Source organism: Urocitellus parryii, chromosome 2, assembly GCF_045843805.1.
Source record: "Urocitellus parryii isolate mUroPar1 chromosome 2, mUroPar1.hap1, whole genome shotgun sequence".
In the NCBI taxonomy this organism is placed as follows: domain Eukaryota; kingdom Metazoa; phylum Chordata; class Mammalia; order Rodentia; family Sciuridae; genus Urocitellus; species Urocitellus parryii.
This window is the reverse complement of record NC_135532.1, coordinates 112,972,496-112,991,092: the sequence shown is the minus strand read 5'-3', so window position 1 is coordinate 112,991,092 and position 18,597 is coordinate 112,972,496. Positions and strand designations below refer to the sequence as shown.

General features: G+C 40.0%; 1 protein-coding gene across 1 annotated transcript in view; it reads left to right on the top strand.

Moving 5' to 3' along the window:
* The window catches only part of Rsrc1 (arginine and serine rich coiled-coil 1), a 372,541-nt gene extending 354,548 nt beyond the window's left edge, over positions 1-17,993 (top strand). Inside the window, exons 9-11 of the mRNA XM_077793852.1 lie at positions 9,834-9,940; positions 16,767-16,916; positions 17,480-17,993. Coding sequence (XP_077649978.1) covers positions 9,834-9,940; positions 16,767-16,916; positions 17,480-17,572 — 350 coding nt within the window. The 3' untranslated portion in view covers positions 17,573-17,993. The remainder of the gene's footprint in view (positions 1-9,833; positions 9,941-16,766; positions 16,917-17,479) is intronic.
* The last annotated feature ends 604 nt before the right edge of the window (positions 17,994-18,597 follow it).

Below are 18,597 nucleotides of genomic sequence, written 5' to 3'. Positions count from 1 at the left end.
TGTTTCCTCCCCTTATATCAAAGGAGTCATTTGGTATTTGTTTTTTAAAGATTAACTAGCTTCACTTAGCATAATCTGCTCTAATGCCATCCATTTCCCTCCAAATTCTATGATTTTGTCATTTTTTAATGCAGAGTAATACTCCATTGTGTATAAATGCCACATTTTTTTATCCATTCATCTATTGAAGGGCATCTAGGCTGATTCCACAATCTTGCTATCGTGAATTGTGCTGCTATGAACATCGATGTAGCAGTGTCCCTGTAGCATGCTCTTATTAGGTCTTTGGGGAATAGACCGAGAAGGGGAATAGCTGGGTCAAATGGTGGTTCCATTCCCAGCTTTCCAAGAAATCTCCATACTGCTTTCCAAATTGGCTGCACCAATTTGCAGCCCTACCAGCAATGAACAAGAGTGCCCTTTTCCCCGCATCCTCTCCAGCACTTATTGTTGTTTGACTTCCTAATGGCTGCCAATCTTACTGGAGTGAGATGGTATCTTAGGGTGGTTTTGATTTGCATTTCTCTGACTGCTAGCGATGGTGAGCATTTTTTCATGTACTTATTGATTGATTGTATGTCCTCCTCTGAGAAGTGTCTGTTCAGGTTATTTGTTATCTTATTGTCTAATTTTTTGAGTTCTTTATATATTCTGGTTATTAGGGCTCTATCTGAAGTGTGTGGAGTAAAGATTTGTTCCCAGGATGTAGGCTCCCTGTTTATCTCTCTTATTGTTTCTTTTGCTGAGAAAAAACTTTTTAGTTTGAGTAAGTCCCATTTGTTGATTCTAGTTGTTAACTCTTGGGCTATGGGTGTCCTATTGAGGAATTTGGAGCCTGATCCCACAGTATGTAGATCATAGCCAACTTTTTCTTCTATCAGATGCCGTGTCTCTGATTTAATATCAAGCTCCTTGATCCATTTTGAGTTAACTTTTGTGCATGGCGAGAGATAGGGATTCAGATTCATTTTGATGCAGATGGATTTCCAGTTTTCCCAGCACCATTTGTTGAAGATGCTATCCTTCCTCCATTGCATGCTTTTAGCCCCTTTATCAAATATAAGATAGTTGTAGTTTTGTGGATTGGTTACTGTGTCCTCTATTCTGTACCATTGGTCCACCCGCCTGTTTTGGTACCAGTACCATGCTGTTTTTGTTACTATTGCTCTGTAGTATAGTTTGAAGTCTGGTATCGCTATACCGCCTGATTCACACTTCCTGCTTAGTATTGTTTTTGCTATTCTGGGTCTTTTATTATTCCATATGAATTTCATGATTCTTTTATCTATTTCTACAAGAAATGCTGTTGGGATTTTGATTGGCATTGCATTGAACTCATAGAGAACTTTTGGTAATATCTCCATTTTGATGATGTTAGTTCTGCCTATCCATGAGCAGGGTATATTTTTCCATCTGCTAAGGTCTTCTTCTATATCTTTCTTTAGGGTTCTGTAATTTTCATTGTATAAATCTTTCACCTCTTTTGTTAGGTTGATTCCCAAGTATTTTATTTTTTGGGGGGATATTGTGAATGGAGTAGTTGTCCTCATTTCCGTTTCAGAGGGTTTGTCGCTGATATACAGGAATTTATGCGTGTTGATCTTATATCCTGCCACTTTGCTGAATTCATTTATTAGCTCTAATAGCTTCTTTGTAGACCCTTTTGGGTCTGCTAGGTATAGAATCATATCATCTGCAAATAGTGATAATTTAAGTTCTTCTTTTCCTATTTTTATGCCTTTAATTTCTTTCGTCTGTCTAATTGCTCTGGCCAGTGTTTCGAGGACTATGTTGAACAGAAGTGGTGAGAGAGGGCATCCCTGTCTTGTACCAGATCTTAGAGGGAATGCCTTCAATTTTTCTCCATTCAGAATGATGCTGGCCTGTGGCTTATCATAGATTGCTTTTACAATGTTGAGGTATGATCCAGTTATCCCTAATTTTTCTAGAGTTTTGAACATAAAGGGATGCTGTACTTTGTCGAATGCTTTTTCTGCATCTATCGAGATGATCATATGGTTCTTATTTTTAAGTCTATTGATGTGGTGAATAACATTAATTGATTTCCGTATATTGAACCAGCCTTGCATCCCATGGATGAATCCTACTTGATCATGGTGTATAATTTTTTTGATATGTATTTGAATCCGATTCGCCAGAATTTTATTGAGGATTTTTGCGTCAAGGTTCATTAGAGATATTGGTCTGTAGTTTTCTTTCTTTGAAGTGTCTTTGTCTGGTTTCGGAATCAGGGTGATGTTGGCTTCGTAGAATGAATTTGGAAGTTCTCCCTCTTTTTCTATTTCCTGAAATAGCTTGAAAAGTATTGGTGTTAGTTCCTCTTTAAAGGTTTTGTAAAACTCTGCTGTATACCCATCCGGTCCTGGGCTTTTCTTAGTTGGTAATCTTTTGATGGTTTCTTCTATTTCCTCTATTGTTATTGGTCTGTTTAGGTTGTCTATATCCTCCTGACTCAATCTGGGCAGATCATAAGACTTAAGGAATTTATCTATGCCTTCACTATCTTCTATTTTATTGGAGTATAAGGATTCAAAATAATTTCTGATTATCTTCTGTATTTCTGAAGTGTCTGTTGTAATATTGCCTTTTTCATCCCGTATGCTAGTAATTTGGGTTCTCTCTCTTCTTCTCTTCGTTAGCATGGCTAAGGGTCTGTCAATTTTATTTATTTTTTCAAAGAACCAGCTTTTAGTTTTGTCAATTTTTTCAATTGTTTCTTTTGTTTCAATTTCATTAATTTCAGCTCTGATTTTAATTATTTCTTGCCTTCTACTTCTTTTGCTGTTGTTTTGCTCTTCTTTTTCTAGGATTTTGAGATGAAGTATGAGATCATTTATTTGTTGGTTTTTTCTTTTTTTGAGGAATGAACTCCAAGCAATGAATTTTCCTCTTAGAACTGCTTTCAATGTGTCCCATAGATTCCGATATGTTGTGTCTGTGTTTTCATTTGACTCCTAAAAACTTCCTAAAGTTTTTAATTTCCTCCTTGATGTCTTCTAAAACCCATTGATCATTCAGCAACCTATTGTTCATTCTCCAGGTGATGCTTGATTTTTCCTTCCTTCTTTTATCATTGATTTTCAGTTTCATTCCATTATGATCAGATAAGATGCATGGTATTATCTCTACCCCTTTATATTGTCTAAGAGTTGCCCTGTGACATAATATATGGTCTATTTTTGAGAAGGTTCCATGTGCTGCTGAGAAAAAAGTGTAACTACTTGATGTTGGGTGGTATAGTCTATATATGTCAATTAAGTCTAGGTTGTTGATTGTGTTGTTGAGTTCTATAGTTTCCTTATTTAACTTTTGTTTGGTAGATCTGTCAAGTGGTGAGAGAGGTGAGTTGAAGTCTCCCATGATTATTGTATGGTGGTCTATTAGACTCTTGAACTTGAGAAGAGTTTGCTTGATGAACACAGCTGCACCATTATTTGGGGCATATATATTTATGATTGTTATGTCTTGTTGGTGTATGGTTCCCTTGAGCAGTATGAAGTGTCCTTCTTTATCCCTTTTGATTAACTTTGGCTTGAAATCTATTTTATTGGATATGAGTATGGACACTCCTGCTTGTTTCCGCAGTCCATATGAGTGGTATGATTTTTCCCAACCTTTCACCTTCAGTCTATGAATATCTTTTCCTATCAGATGCGTCTCCTGTAGGCAGCATATTGTTGGGTCTTGTTTTGTGATCCATTCTACTAGCCTGTGTCTCTTAATTGGTGAGTTTAAGCCATTAACATTTAGGGTTATTATTGAGATATGGTTTGTTCTTCTATCCATATTTGTTTATTGATGTTACTAAACCTGATTTGTTATCCTCTTTGACTACTTTCCCCCCTTTACTGTCCTACCTCCCATTGTTGGTTTTCAATGTTATTTTCCATTTCCTCTTCCTGTAATGTTTTGCCAAGGATTTTTTGAAGCGATGGTTTTCTAGCTGCGAATTCTTTTAACTTTTGTTTATCGTGGAAGGTTTTAATTTCATCTTCTATCCTGAAGCTTAATTTCGCCGGATACACGATTCTTGGTTGGAACCCATTTTCTTTCAGTGTTTGAAATATGTTATTCCAGGATCTTCTAGCTTTCAGAGTCTGTGTTGAGAGATCAGCTGTTATCCTGATTGGTTTACCCCTAAATGTAATCTGCTTTCTTTCTCTTGCAGCTTTTAAAATTCTCTCCTTATTCTGTATGTTGGACATCTTCATTATAATGTGTCTAGGTGTGGATCTCTTATGATTTTGCACATTCGGCGTCCTATAGGCTTCTAGGATTTGGGATTCTGTCTCATTCTTCAAGTCTGGGAAGTTTTCTCGTATTATTTCACTGAATAGACTGTTTATTCCTTTGGTATGGAGCTCTGTGCCTTCCTGTATCCCAATGACTCTTAAATTTGGTCTTTTGATATTGTCCCATAATTCTTGGATGTTCTGCTCATGGTTTCTTAGCAGACTTGCTGAGCTGTCTATGTTCTTTTCCAGTTGAAATACTTTGTCTTCATTGTCTGATGTTCTCTCTTCTAGGTGATCTACTCTGCTGGTAGTATTCTCAATTGAGTTTTTAAGTTGGTTTATTGTTTCCTGCATTTCTAGGATTTCTATTTGTTTGTTTTTTATTACCTCTATCTCCCTGTGAAATTGATCTTTTACTTCCTGGATTTGTTTGTCAATGTGATCTTTCATTATCTGATTTTGCTGTCTCATGTCTTCCTTGAGACTCCAGATCATCTGAAGCATGTATATCCTGACCTCTCTATCTGACATTCCATCTGTTGCACCTATTACCTCTTCTAAAGTTGAGTTGACCTGCATTGCCTGTGGTCCTTTCTTTCCTTGTCTTTTCATACTGCTGGCGTTTCTTTCTGCTTGGTGAAACTGTTGTGTTTTTGAAATTTTCCCTCTATTTATTTATATTGCTCTTGTATGGTTGAAAGATCACCTTGCAGGGCAGGTAGTGGCTGTGATCCTCCTCCAATTTGTGTGATCCGTCTACTACGCTGGCAGGCCCTAGGTCTGCTCTGCTGGTCGGTCAAAGGTCCGCCTACCCAGCAGGCAGGAGGGGCACCTCTGTCACTCCGCAGGTTGCTGGGCTTAACCTCCCGATGGGTCGAAGGTTCGCTTAGCTTGCAGGCACTGGGGGAGGGGCCGGTTCCACCCCTCAGCAGGCTGCTCGGCCCATCCCCCGGTGGTCAGAGTCCCGCCTAACTTGCAGACACTGGGGGAGGGGACGGGCCTGCCCTTCAGCAAGCCGCCGGCCCTGTCCTACTTGTGGGCCCTGTCCGCGCCGGCGCGCGTAGCTGTTCTCTCACTCGGCAGGTTGCTGGACCTGACCCGCCCGTGGGTTGCAGGTTCGCCTAGCTTGCAGGCACTGGGGGAGGGGCCGGTTCCACCCCTCAGCAGGCCGCTGGGGCCATCTGCCGGTGGTCAGGGTCTCGCCTACCTTGCAGACACTGGGGGAGGGGATGGGCCTGCCCTTCAGCAAGCCGCCGGCCCTGTCCTACTTGTGGGTCCTGTCCGCGTTCCCTGCAGGCGCGCGTAGCTGTTCTCTCATATTTAGTCTTCTGTTTTAAAAGTATATATCTTATCCCACCCCTAGGAAGACTCAGGAGCAATGGCGGTTCAGTAACAGTGACACCCTCCATGCCAGGTTATCATCTCTGAATGTCATTCCCCACCAAAAGGAGTCCAGGCTCTTCAGAGCAATGGCTCATTTCAGGGCTGGGGCAAGAAATTAAGAGGATTCTGGGTTGTGTTGCCACACCTTGTAACTACCAGGGATCAGGCACCACTTGGAGCATTTCAAGCACCAACATGGGGAACTACTTACTGCGGACTGAAATATAGTGGGCCTATAAATATTCTGAATTTATAGTGGTTGTTTTTTATCATGTTCAGACCAAAATTGATTTTTAAAAAAGGGAAAGAATCAAGCCTTTCTTGTGACTTTTATGACTTTTCTATATAGGCTGTATTTCAGGGCCACCAAATAGGATAAGCTCTTCATTACAGAAGAGTCAGAGCTGATAAAGGCAGGAACAGTACTAGAATTAGAAAGCTACCATTTTACAGCCTCTAATGAAATAATTGATCTGAGAACCAAACATCGACATTACTGGAATCATTAAGTGAAAGTTTGATGAATTTTATGGTGGAGGCTCGGGCTGGTCAATCTTTTTTTTTAAATTTTATTTTTATTCTAATTTGTTATATATGACAGCAGAATGTGTTACAATTTATATTACACATAGAGAGCACGTTTTTCATATCTCTGATTGTACACAAAGTATATTCACACCATTCATGTCTTCATACATACTTAGGGTAATTATGTCCATCTCATTCCACCATCTTTTTTACACCCCTTGCTCTCTCCCTTCCCCTCCCTCCCCTTTGCCCTATCTAGAATAACAAATAACCCAATCAATAAATGGGCAAAGGAACTAAGCAGACACTTCTCAGAAGTGATATACAATCAATCAACCAACAAATATATGAAAAAATGTTCAACATCTCTAGCTATTAGAGAAATGCAAATCAAACTACTCTAAGATTTCATCTCACTCCAGTCAGAATGGCAGCTATTAAGAATACAAACAACAATAAGTGTTGGCGAGGATGTGGGGGAAAAGGTACACTTATACATTGCTGGTAGGACTACAAAATGGTGCAGCCAATATGGAAAGCAGTATGGGGATTCTTTGGAAAACTTAGAATAGAACTACATTTGACCTGGCTATCCCACTCCTCAGTCTATACCCAAAGGACTTAAAAACAGCATACTACAGGGACACAGCCACATCAATGTTTATTGCCCCACAACTGACAACAGCTAAAGCGTGGAACCAACCTAGATGCCCTTCAGTAGATGAATGGATAAAGAAATTGTGTTATATATACACAATGGAATATTACTCAGCAACAAAAGAATAAAATCATGACATGTGCAGGTAAATGGATGGAGTTGGAGAATATAATGCTAAGTGAAGTTAGCCAAACTCAAAAAAACAAATGCCTAATGTTTTCTCTGATATAAGGAGTCTGATTCATAGTGGAGTAGGGAGGGGAAGCACTAGAAGATTAGACGAACTCTGGTCAATCTTAACATCACTAAGAGTGGGAGAAGCACCAGCTAGTGGGACATGTGGGGACTTAAGCTGTGGCTCCCATAGTATGTTTTTTACCAAAAGAAATTGAACCTGAATGCTTTCCATAATAGGTTAAATGATCCTTTGAGATAAAGTCAATCAGATCCATAATACGGGACATTGTGTGGCACAATCCAGTTCCTTGGACCAGTATGTGGCTGTGAAAGAGAAGCATGGTACACTCTATATAGTAGAAAGGAACTGAAGGTGTGAGGGGCACACTCCTTGTTTGTACCCCAGTTCACATGAGCTGAGTGAAGACTCTGCTAGACAGTCATTCACATTTTGCATGGAAGTGTTATAGTATGTCCAAGTGTGAAAATGATACTACAGATAGGTTGTTGTCAAAGTCCTTATCTGTTAGCAATACCAACTAAGGTACTTAAGGGTAACAACATGACATGAGTCTCAAGATAAAAAGTTCTTATTATAGCTTAACTATAATATAATGTCTTTTCATCCAGTTAATTTTTTTCTTTTCTTTCTGTTTATTTTGCTTGTTCATTTGTTTGCTCTTACTGGTGCATTATAGTTGTACATAAAAGTTGGGTTCATTTTGACATAATCATGTATGTCCCTCCCCTCCTCTGTCCCCCTCCTCCTCTTCCTCTATTCTACTGATCTACCTTGCACTCATTAGTATGTTTTTTTCTCTTTTAATTTTTTTATTAGTTGCTCAAAACATTACAATGATCAGTATGTTTTTGATTGATGCTTTATAGCCATACATAAAGATGGAATTCACAGTGGTATATTTATACACGCACATAGCATAATTTTATCAAATTCATTCTGCATTTTTTTCTCTTTCCTGTCCTTTCACCCTCCATCTCCTCCTAATCCACTGATCTTCCTTCTATCTTTATGAACCCACCACCAACAACACCACTTTCTCTTTTTTTATTTTGATCTAGCTTCCACATAAGAGAGAACATTTGACCCTTGATTTTCTCAGTTTGGTTTTTTTTTTTTTTTCCTTAGCATGATGTTCTCCAGTTCCATTCATTTACCAAAAAATGCCATAATTTCATCCTACTTTATGGCCTAATAGAACTCCATTGTGTATGTATACCTCATTTTCTTTATCCATTCATCAACTGACAGGCACCTGGGCTGGTTACATAACTTGGGTGTTGTGAATTGCACTGCTATAAATATTGATATGCCCATATCACTAGAGTATGCTAATTTTAGTTCTTTTAGAGAAATATGAAAGAGTGGGATATCTGGGTCATACAGTGATTCCATTCCTAATTTTTTTTTTTTTGAGGAATTTCCATGCACTTTCCAGAGTGGCTGTACTAGTCTGCAGTCCCACTAATAATGTATGAGTGTCCCTTCCCCCACATCCTTGTCAGCATTTATATTATGGCTGCCACAAATGACTAGAGTGAGATGAAATCTCAATGTAGTTTTGATATACATTTCCCTAACTGGTAAGAATGTTGAGGGCTGGGGTTATAGCTCAGTGGTAGAGCACTTGCCTTGCACATGTGAGGCTCTGGGTTCGATCCTCAGTATCACATAAAAATAAATAAAATAAATAAAGATATTGTGTCCATCTTTAAAAAAAAAAAGAATGTTGAACATTTTTTCATGCATTTGTTGGCCATTTTTGTTTCTCCTTTTGAGAAGTGTCTGTTTACTTCTTTTGCCCATTTTATTATTGTGGGTATTTTGAGTGTGTGTGTGTGTGTGTGTGTGTGTGTGTGTGTGTTTTAAGTCTTTAAGTTTTATATATTCTGGTCATTGATCCCCTAACTGAAAAGTAGCTTGCAAAAATCTTCTCCCATTCTGTAGGCTCTCTCTTCAAAATTATTTATCATTTCCTTTACTGTGCAGAAGCTTTTAAATTGATACTGTCCCACTCAATTAAATTCTTGTTTTTATTTCTTAAGCATTAGGGGTCTTGCTAAGGAAATCAACACCTGTGCCACTATGTTGAATTGTTTAGGTCATGTTTTCTTCCAGCAGTTGCAGAATTTCTTCTCTAATTCCTAAATCTTTGGTAGACTTTCATTTGACTTTTGTGTGAGGTAAGAGATAGGGACCTAGTTTCATTTTTCTACATATGGATATCCAGGTTTCCCAGCATCATTTGTTTAAAAGCCTATATTTTCTCTAACATATATTTTTGGCACCTTTGTCAAGTACCAGGTGGCTGTCTCTGTGTGTGTTTTCGACTTCTGTGCCACTAGTCTTCATGCCTGTTTTGGTGGCCAATACCATGCTGTTTTTGTAATTATAGCTCTGTAGTATAATTTGAGATCAGGTATTGGGATGCCTCCTATATATCACTCTTCTTGATCAGGATTGCTTTGACTTTCTGGGTCTCTTATTATTTCAAATGAATTTTAGAACTGATTTTTCTAGTTCTGTGAAGAATGTCATTAGTATTTTGATGAGAAATCTGTATATTGCTTTTGGTAGTCTGGCTATTTTGACAATAGTAGTTCTGCCCATCCATGAATGTGGGAGGTCTTTTCATCTTGTGTTTCTTCAGTTTCTTTCTTCAGTGTTCTCTAGTTTTCATTATAAATGTCTTCCACCTTCTTTGTTAAATTAATTTCCAATAGAGTTACTTCATAGAAAGAAAGAGCATTGCTTAAGTATAGTATTGACAAGCTTACACAAAAATACACTAATATTACATCCTTTCTTCTAGACCAAGCCACCTTGGGAGAACAAGTAAAACGAGTGAAAGAAATTGAAGCCATTGAAAGTGATTCTTTCATCCAGCAGACATTCAGATCAAGTAAGGAAATCAGAAAGGTAAGCCCACACAAGCATTGAGTTGGCCTGACTCCAGCACAGGAGGGCCTCAGTCTTGGCTGTGAGTGCTGCTTATGGCAGGTTAAGGAGGGCCAGAGTAAATCACTGAATTCAGGGCAAGATTATCCCATGCAGAAGTAGAGAGCACAAATGGATCTGATGTGTATTTTAAATTTACCAAAGAAGACAAAGATGTTAGAAGATGGTTCTGAAACAGTCATATGCATTTCATGAACATAGCAGTTTTCTTTTCAAATGTATACATCTTTTTTTTAAATTGACATTCCCAGAAAAAGTTAGGAAAGGACTTTAAATCATAAAACTATTACCCCAACAGTAGCACGTATCTGTTTTTTGTCCTGAGGTACTTCACTCAGCTCCAGTTAAAGGACTTTTGAACTACATTTTGCTTCTGTTGAGTTTTCCATATATTCATTCTCTCATTAGTAAGGATGGTTTTAGAAATTTACAATCCTTTACTAGAAAAAGATTCTGGAAAACACAAATAGTGTTTAATAATGTTAATATAAAGAAGATATGGCTACCCCCTATTCTAAAATAGTGCATGTGTGCAAATGTACTAACAGCTGTATAATACCTTGATGATGAATGTAATAATTCATTTTTTTCCTCTGATATTAGAAATTAACTAGTGATGTTTAGAGAGAGATGACATACATGTTTGCAAATATCCATTATTATCCCCTCAAAATACATTTTTCAAGATGAAGTTATTTATTTAAGGTTATATTGTTTAATATGTTTCCAAAGTTATCTGCCAAGACCATTGTGCCAACTCAAATTCTACCCAAAGTGCAAGGTGCCTCTGCTTCTGTGCTGGTCTGCAGGCTGTCAGGCCCTCTCATCTCACTCTTCCTGACCTGGTGGGCACCTTTGCCATCACAGGTGAGGTGGAAGTTTTTATTTCCACACACTCTTGAAGTCATCCCTCCAGAAGATGTGAGTTGGGCATGCGTGCCCCCGCAGGGCCAGGTGCTGCAGAGCCACAGTCCCCATGCTGTCGAGGGGTGGATCATCTTTGGCTTCTGGTGATTAACTGTTGCAGCTCCTAAACCTGCAACTGTGAAATAGACACCCATCTTACTTAACACCTTACTTTTGTATATTGTAAGGACCTTCATCTGTCCTAATAGAATTACTGTAATTTATTTTTAAATTTGCTCTTCTGGTATCTGTTTTCTGAAACTCCCTTGACTTCTCAGTTCATACTGGACTCTGTTCTAATCAGCTAGCATTTTCTCTTCATGGAAATGTTTACTCCTGTATATTTAATATACTATCTTTTCTTCTAAATGACTTTTTCCTATTTGACCCAATAATATTTCACTTTAAACTTATTTTTAATTCAGTGCCTCTCCTTCAGGAAACTGTGCATTGAAAGGTAAGAAGTAGTGTCACCAGGAGAACACACTAGAAAGCCTCAGAATGGCATTTGCCTTGGTGGAGGTACAGTCTGGAGTCTCAGCCATCCGGCTGAGTGCCCACACTTCCAAATGACCAGAAGACCAGTGATAGGCAAACAGTAGCATCTAAAAAAGAGCTGAAATGCTCATGTCTGCAGTGTTTACCAAGGATTCAAGGTGCCCAAGAAGGTGAATTGTGTATCAGGAGATGATTAGCAAAGAGAAGTGAGGACCTCAAGGATGGATGCAGATCATGGGGAACATGTCAGGCTGTCCCTAGTGCATGGCAAGATAACTTTGAGGACTGCTGTCCACTCATTCCTCTTGTGGACAGTTCATTTATGGGTGTGAGGTCCGTGTCTCTGAAGAAGGCTGCTCTGTGCTGGCTGCCCCTCAGCTGGCACAGTCATTCTAAAGCTGGGCAAATTCCACTAATCAAGCTAGGGAGCTGATACCAAAAGCGTTCCAGACACTGTGTCTCCTGTGACATGTTTATCTAACTAGTTTAACTTTCTTAAAGCATTTCTTTGGCCTGAGTAGACAGGGGATCTGATAGTTCCTGATGTATCCTTAACTTTAGGAGCCAGGATACAGCTTGTTTCCAAACTGCTATTTGGTGTCAGTTACTCAAGCCTCAGGTCCTATCTCTGGCAGATAGCCCCTCTGTGCACTAGAGGGGGCTCAAGAGCCAAGGCCCTGTGGGCTTCTGTCCTCAGCTTGAAGTACCTTGTAAAGCCGAATTTTTCAAACTGAACCACCAGGTGGCAGTGTCACCCAAATCCAGAAGTTCCCTGGGACCCATTTTGAGGTTTTATAATCAAGGCAAAATTTTCTTCTACATTTTTCTTCACTTAAATAAAAAGGCTATTCATGATTATCCCCACATTTTTAAACTGCATGTTGTTAAATAATAATGTCCATGTTCTGATTCTAGCCTTTGAGAGCTTCACTTTGTATGTTTATATGTACTTCTCAGAGATAATTGTTGATGTACCCCACAGGCAAACACAGAATGAGATGAACCTGACATACGATAGGCTGTTTTGTCTCTCCATTTGAAGAACAGGGCTCCATGGATTTGGCATCTAGAATAGCAGCACTCCACCTCTTATCTAGGCTGTTCAGCATGGAAGCTATTAGCTCAGCAGTGGGAGCATTGCTGAGCCATGTTACATGGAGACTCTGTAGCTCGAAGACCACACAGACAGCTAAGCGCTGACCTCCCGCCTTGCTGGATTGCCACACTTCCTTCCCCAAGCACAACTCTGGGCTTTGTGGTTAGATATCCCCAGTGGTATGAGGGTCAAGATATCATTAAGGCCATGAACTCCTGGACGCAGTGTTTGGAAGAATAAAAATGTTTGAAACCTGGAGCTGGGAGTGCAGGTGTTCATTCCAAACTGTAAGAGCTGCCAAACCAAGACTTCTAAAGAACCTCACTGTGAATGTTTCAGATATATATGATGCTGCGGTGTGCACACAGTGGTAGAAAGTGGACACACTGTCACTTCCTGCGTACTTGCTCTGGGGCCTAAAATCTGCTCATTGCAAGAGTCCCCTATAGTATAGCTTTGTATGTTTTTGCTCTCATGTGGACTCAGATGGTCACCTGTGGTCACTTGCTTTCAGCCTAAAGAAATTCCTTTATATTTTTTGTATGTTGGGTCTGCTGGAAGGCTCTCAATTTTATTCTGAGAATGCCTTTATTTTCTACCTCTGCTGTTGAATAGTAGTGATGTTAGATACAGAGCTCTTGGTCATCGCTCCTGGCTGGGTACTTTGGGCACACTGTCTGATTACTTTGGTACCCACTAATTCAGTTGAGAAGTCTGCCTTACTGTTGTGGGGATCCCTTATAAGTGACACTTTTCTCCTGCTGCTCTCAAGATTTTCTTCTTGTCTTCAACTTCCAGTATTTTTACTATAACATATCGGTGGGTCTCTTTGTGGTTACTCTAATTTGAATTTGTTGACATACCTAGAATTAATTATAAATTTGCACTATAACATACCTGAATTTATTATTCTTCAATAAATTCTGGAAAGTTGCAGTTATTATTTCTTTGAATATTTTTCCTTGTGCCTTCTCTGCAGTTCTCTGGTAATATCATGTGAGTGTTGGGGTGCTGATGGCATCTATATTTTCCATGTTTCTCTGAAGTTGTCTTTTTTGTTGTTGTTTTTTGTACTGGGATTGAATCCAGGACACTTAAATACTGAGCCTCATCCCCAGCCCTTTTTATTTTTTATTTTGAGATGCAGTCCAAATTTCTCAGGGCTCACTAAGTTGCTAAGGCTAGTTTTCAACTTTAGATCCTCCTGCCTCAGCCTGCAGAGTCACTGTGATTACAGACATGCTCCACTGTGCCCAGCTTGTCTCTATTTTTTTTATTGGTGCATATTTATTTTGCAGAATGGTGGGTTTCATTGTGGCATATTCATTCCTGCATGTCATATTCATTGATCCAATTTTACTCCCCAGTATCTCCCCTCCCCAAAGCCTGAATTCTATCCTACAGATAGAATTATTGGTCTCCTAATTTCATGGCCTTCCTCCCTCCCCCACTTTTTTTTCCTTCTAGCTTTCACATATGAGAGAAAACTTACAACTTTTCTGATTGACTTATTTTGTTCAAAATTATGATCTCTAGGTTTATCTGTTTTCCTGAAAATGACATAATTTTATTCTTCTTGTGGCTGTGTAAAATTACATTGTGCATATATACATTTTTTCTTTATCCATTCATCTGTTGATGGACACCTAGGCTGGTTCTAACCACCCCCCACCCCCACCCTGTGCTCCCCCCGCAACAGGGATTGAATGCAGGGGTTCTTAACCACTGAGCCACATCCTTAACTCCTTTTTAAATTTTATTTAGACAGAGTCACTTTCAGTTGCTTAGGGCCTCGATAAATTGCTGAGGGTAGCTTTGAACTCGCTATCCTCCTGCTTCAGCCTCCTAAGTCCTTGGGATTACAGGAGTGCATCACTGTCCCAGCTTCAGTGTACTTTTTTTTGTGTGTGTGTGTGGTGCTAGGGATTGAACCTAGGGCCTGTGCATGCAAGGCAAGCACTCCACCGATTGAGCTATATCCCCACCCTCTTCAGTGTACTTTTAACTAAGTCAGATTTAATAAACATGTCCTTAAATATCTGTAAGTAACATTGTGATAAACATAGTATCATTCATTGTTTGATGTAGTATTCATAAACACCTCCGGATTTGAAAAGTAAGGGTTCCTGGACACCTTGATGACTGCCCAGAGATCTGCCGTCAGGGTCCTTTTGTCTTCTAGAGCGTTAATCTCTACCGTGAACATGGCCCAGCTTCCACTATCATAAAAGTAAATGCCCTGTTTTTAATTGAGTAAAATACTTTATAAGGATCTTGGCATCAGGAGTTGACTTCTGACCCTGACTGCCACAGAACAACTGCTGTCAGGTGTGCCTTCCCACCACTAGCAGCAGTTTGAGCAGATGCATGAAGCTCAGTGCCTGAGCATCACATGGCAGGCTGCACAACCTGGCGAGCCTGAGGGAAGGAACCAGAAGGAAAGCCCAGCTCTCTGCCTAGAACCAGTTTCCTGCTGTGGCCCTGGAAGCAACAGCCTGTGGAGTGGTGGCATATTCCTCATCCTGACTACAGTGTTCACTGACTCTTTTCCCACTGTGTACTGCCCTCAAGACTCCTTTCTGTCTCCTTCTCACAGGGCACTCACTATTTCCTCTGGCCGAAGCACTCCCTCCTCCCATGCCTGGTTCCATCTCACTCTCAGGTCTTGAACTGTGCCTCCTAAGAAATGGCATCCCCTGCCCCCCAATCTAAAGTAGAAGCCCTCCCTGGTCCCCATTCTCAGTGCCAACCCCTTGATGATACCCTGACAGGAAGCACTGCACTCTGGAATATGTCTTTATGCTGGTGTATATGTTTGTAATCTGCCAACTCCACAACAGCATGTGACCTGCAGTCAGGCCAGGGGCATATCTATCTTGTTCTCTCTGTGTGCCCAGTGCTTCCCAGTTGGCAGTGCTCCCCAGTGCAGGTAAGTAGACAGGTCTCCAATCCTAAGGTAAATAATATCTGAGAAAGGATTAGCTACTTCATACACAGTCCATTCGCTGGACATGTTTCCCAGTGACATCTACTTTATGCTTCATTCAGAAAAGTGAATGATTAAACGTAGGTAAGTCAAAAAAAGTCGGGTGTAGTAGCACATGCCTGTAATCCCAGGGACTTGGGAGGCTGAGGCAGGAGGATCGCACATTCAAGGACAGCCTGGGCACTTTGGCAAGCCCCTAAGCAACTTAGCAAAACCCTATCTCAAGATTTAAAAAAAAAAAAAAGGCTCACTGGTAAAATATTTTAAGGTTCAATCCCCAGTACCAAAAACAAAAATCCAGAAGAAAATGGAAATTGGAAACAATAGGCAATTCTGATTGAATATTATTCTTGCTACCTGATGCTGACCAGTCACCTCCCTGGTCACCGCCTTTCCAGGGAGGACGGAGTTGGAGCTTACTGACTAAGCACCACATGGCTGATTCCCTCAAGGCAGGAACGCTGATTCACTAATATTTGTGTCCGCTGCACATGGCATAGTTTATGGCACTTGGTGAACAATAAGTCAGTGTGGAAAGAATTGTCTTTAGTTTGCAAGATGATGTAATAGATTATGGCTTTATTTCTTACCAAGATATGATGTACTTTTCTTCAAAACCTTTTTATATTTTAAACATCTTAAGTAACCTTAAAAGATAGGCTATGAGTCTATCAAGATATGAATGAATAAATAAAATCTGATAGATCCATACAATGGAAGATGGAATATCCAGAATACAGATCAATAGAGAAGGTAGATTATTTGGCTACAGAGGAATGAGAAGGTGGAAGAAGGGGGATGGTTGTTAACATGTCAGGCGGAAGGGTATGGTGAAAATTCTGTCAAGTTGTGTGTGATAATAGTATGGATATGCCAAAAGCCATCACGTTATGCACTTTAGATGGGTGAATTTTGTGATATGGAATCATGTCTGAATAGGTTAAATTTGTGTTTTAGAGAGAACCTTTGGTTTTGCATATTTATGGCTAAAAAGGTCAAGTAATACTGGCAGTTTGTTGCCTGCTTATTTATTAGAATTTAGACACAGGATAGATAGATACATAGATAAGATATTTCAGTAGCATAGGCTGATAAGCACCAGTTTTTTTAAATATGCTGATCATCAGAAATAGTAAGCATTTCTTCCACATTTTTGTATTTGTTTTAAGGAATAATTGCTTCTCATTCAGTAATGTAGGACCTTTTGGGCATGAATAGCATCTTAAAGGAGACAGCAGTTACTCACCATTGGAAATATTGTTAAAGCTCTTGTCTAAATCAACATGTGCTGCGTCTTCCAGGTGGTGGAGCCTAGTGAAGTGACACATGCGACTTCAACGGCAGGCCCAGCATCAGTAGTTGCTGACCCACCCAGTGCTGAACGGGAAGTAGACCCTGCCATCCCCACTGCTATCAAGTACCAAGACGACAACTCTCTGGCTCATCCAAATGTAAGACCCTAGAGCCTGGGGGTGTCCATTGAAGTCTAGTTAGCTGAAGTCAATCCAGACTGGTGTCCTTTTATTCTTCACCAAGATAGCCATTGGAGGACATGGGTTCCTGAGTCGTCTTTGCTAAGCATAGGCAACTAGTCTCCAGCCCTGGGGCTTGTGGTATGGATTTGAATCTGGCATGGCCAGCTCATGTGGCCCGACTTCTGGAAGTATGTTGTGCTTAAGAAACAGGTGAAAAGAAGAGCATTTTAATAAAGAGGCTGAAGTTCCTAGTTCTGGCTGAGCCGCAGTCCCTCCTTTGGCTGTGAGCGAGTCACAGGTGTGGTGTGTGGCTATCTCTGTGACAGAGGAACTCACACTGGAGGTACAACTTGTTAGCCAGCATTAGTCCTCTCAAGACCTTCTGAACGTTATTCATTCCCAACAGATGGACTTTAATGAAGTAGTTCTGGGGCTAAACAGTATTCAGACCTGTGCTGAGAGAGGTCTTCCACAAAGGTTCATGTGTGGTCAAAGTAATTGGTTGGCAGTAACACTTTCCTTTCCCTTTTCTATTTCAGTTATTTATAGAGAAAGCAGAAGCTGAGGAAAAGTGGTTCAAGAGATTAATTGCTCTCCGACAGGAACGACTAATGGGCAGTCCTGTGGCCTGAGCAGTACACCTATGATTGAATTGACAGTAGCATTGGAAATTTATGTTTTTAAATCCAAATATTAACTTTTACTCTTAGAACTTAACTGTTTATATGAAAAGGTAATCTCATTTCATTCTTTCTCATGTGGGTTTGAATATTTGTTGATTTCAACTGAATCAAATATTGTGAAATTTCATAATGCATGAAAATGTTGTACTGTTAATAAAACTAATCATAAAAACATCAGTATTAAAATAACTCATGCTCAGTAGTGTTTGTTAATGCAGTGTGAAAATGTTGTGTGTGTGATGACCCAATATTGATTGATTATGTGTATATAAGAATCAAATTATATGCTGTAAATTTGAGATTCCATCTGTGAATCTCTTCTTATCCCCTACTGAAAATTTTTAGACACAACAAAATGCACCCTAAACAGTCTGAGCAAAATAAACATGTTAAACTTAAAGGAATAACATGTTTATTTTTAAGAGTTTCTTGACAATTAAATGAAGTGATGGTTTTGGGCTAGATATCAGCTTCTATTGGTACCCCTTTTTACCCTAGAGCAGACCCCAGCTCAGCCTTACAGAAGCCCTTTGCTTATGTGGACCTAACCACTTGGCTACAGGCCTCTGCAGGGAATGCGTTTCTGAGAAAACTAAGCAAAAGCTCCCACTCCGGTCCTCCCTGACCACTGCTGTTCCCCTTGGAGGAGAAAGGCTGAGTGCTGCCTGGGCGAGGCTCTGACTCTGCAAAGTAGATCGCAGTCCCAGGTGCCAGTGCCAGAGGAAGCACTTCTGGTCTGGTCTTGCAGAGTGGTCTTCCTTCCCCACTGGGCTCAGAATTCTAGTCCCACTCTCATTCGGTCTCTGTGATGACTAGCATCTGTACTGGGCAAGCATAGAGTTTACTTGGGGGAGGGTATCCAATGTGGGGAACATTTTGATACCATCTTTTTAGTATTTCTAGAACTACTAAAATTGTCATCTATTGAAAATGAAAAAGTGTCAGATGTGATGCCAGGTGTGTGGGGGTTTTAA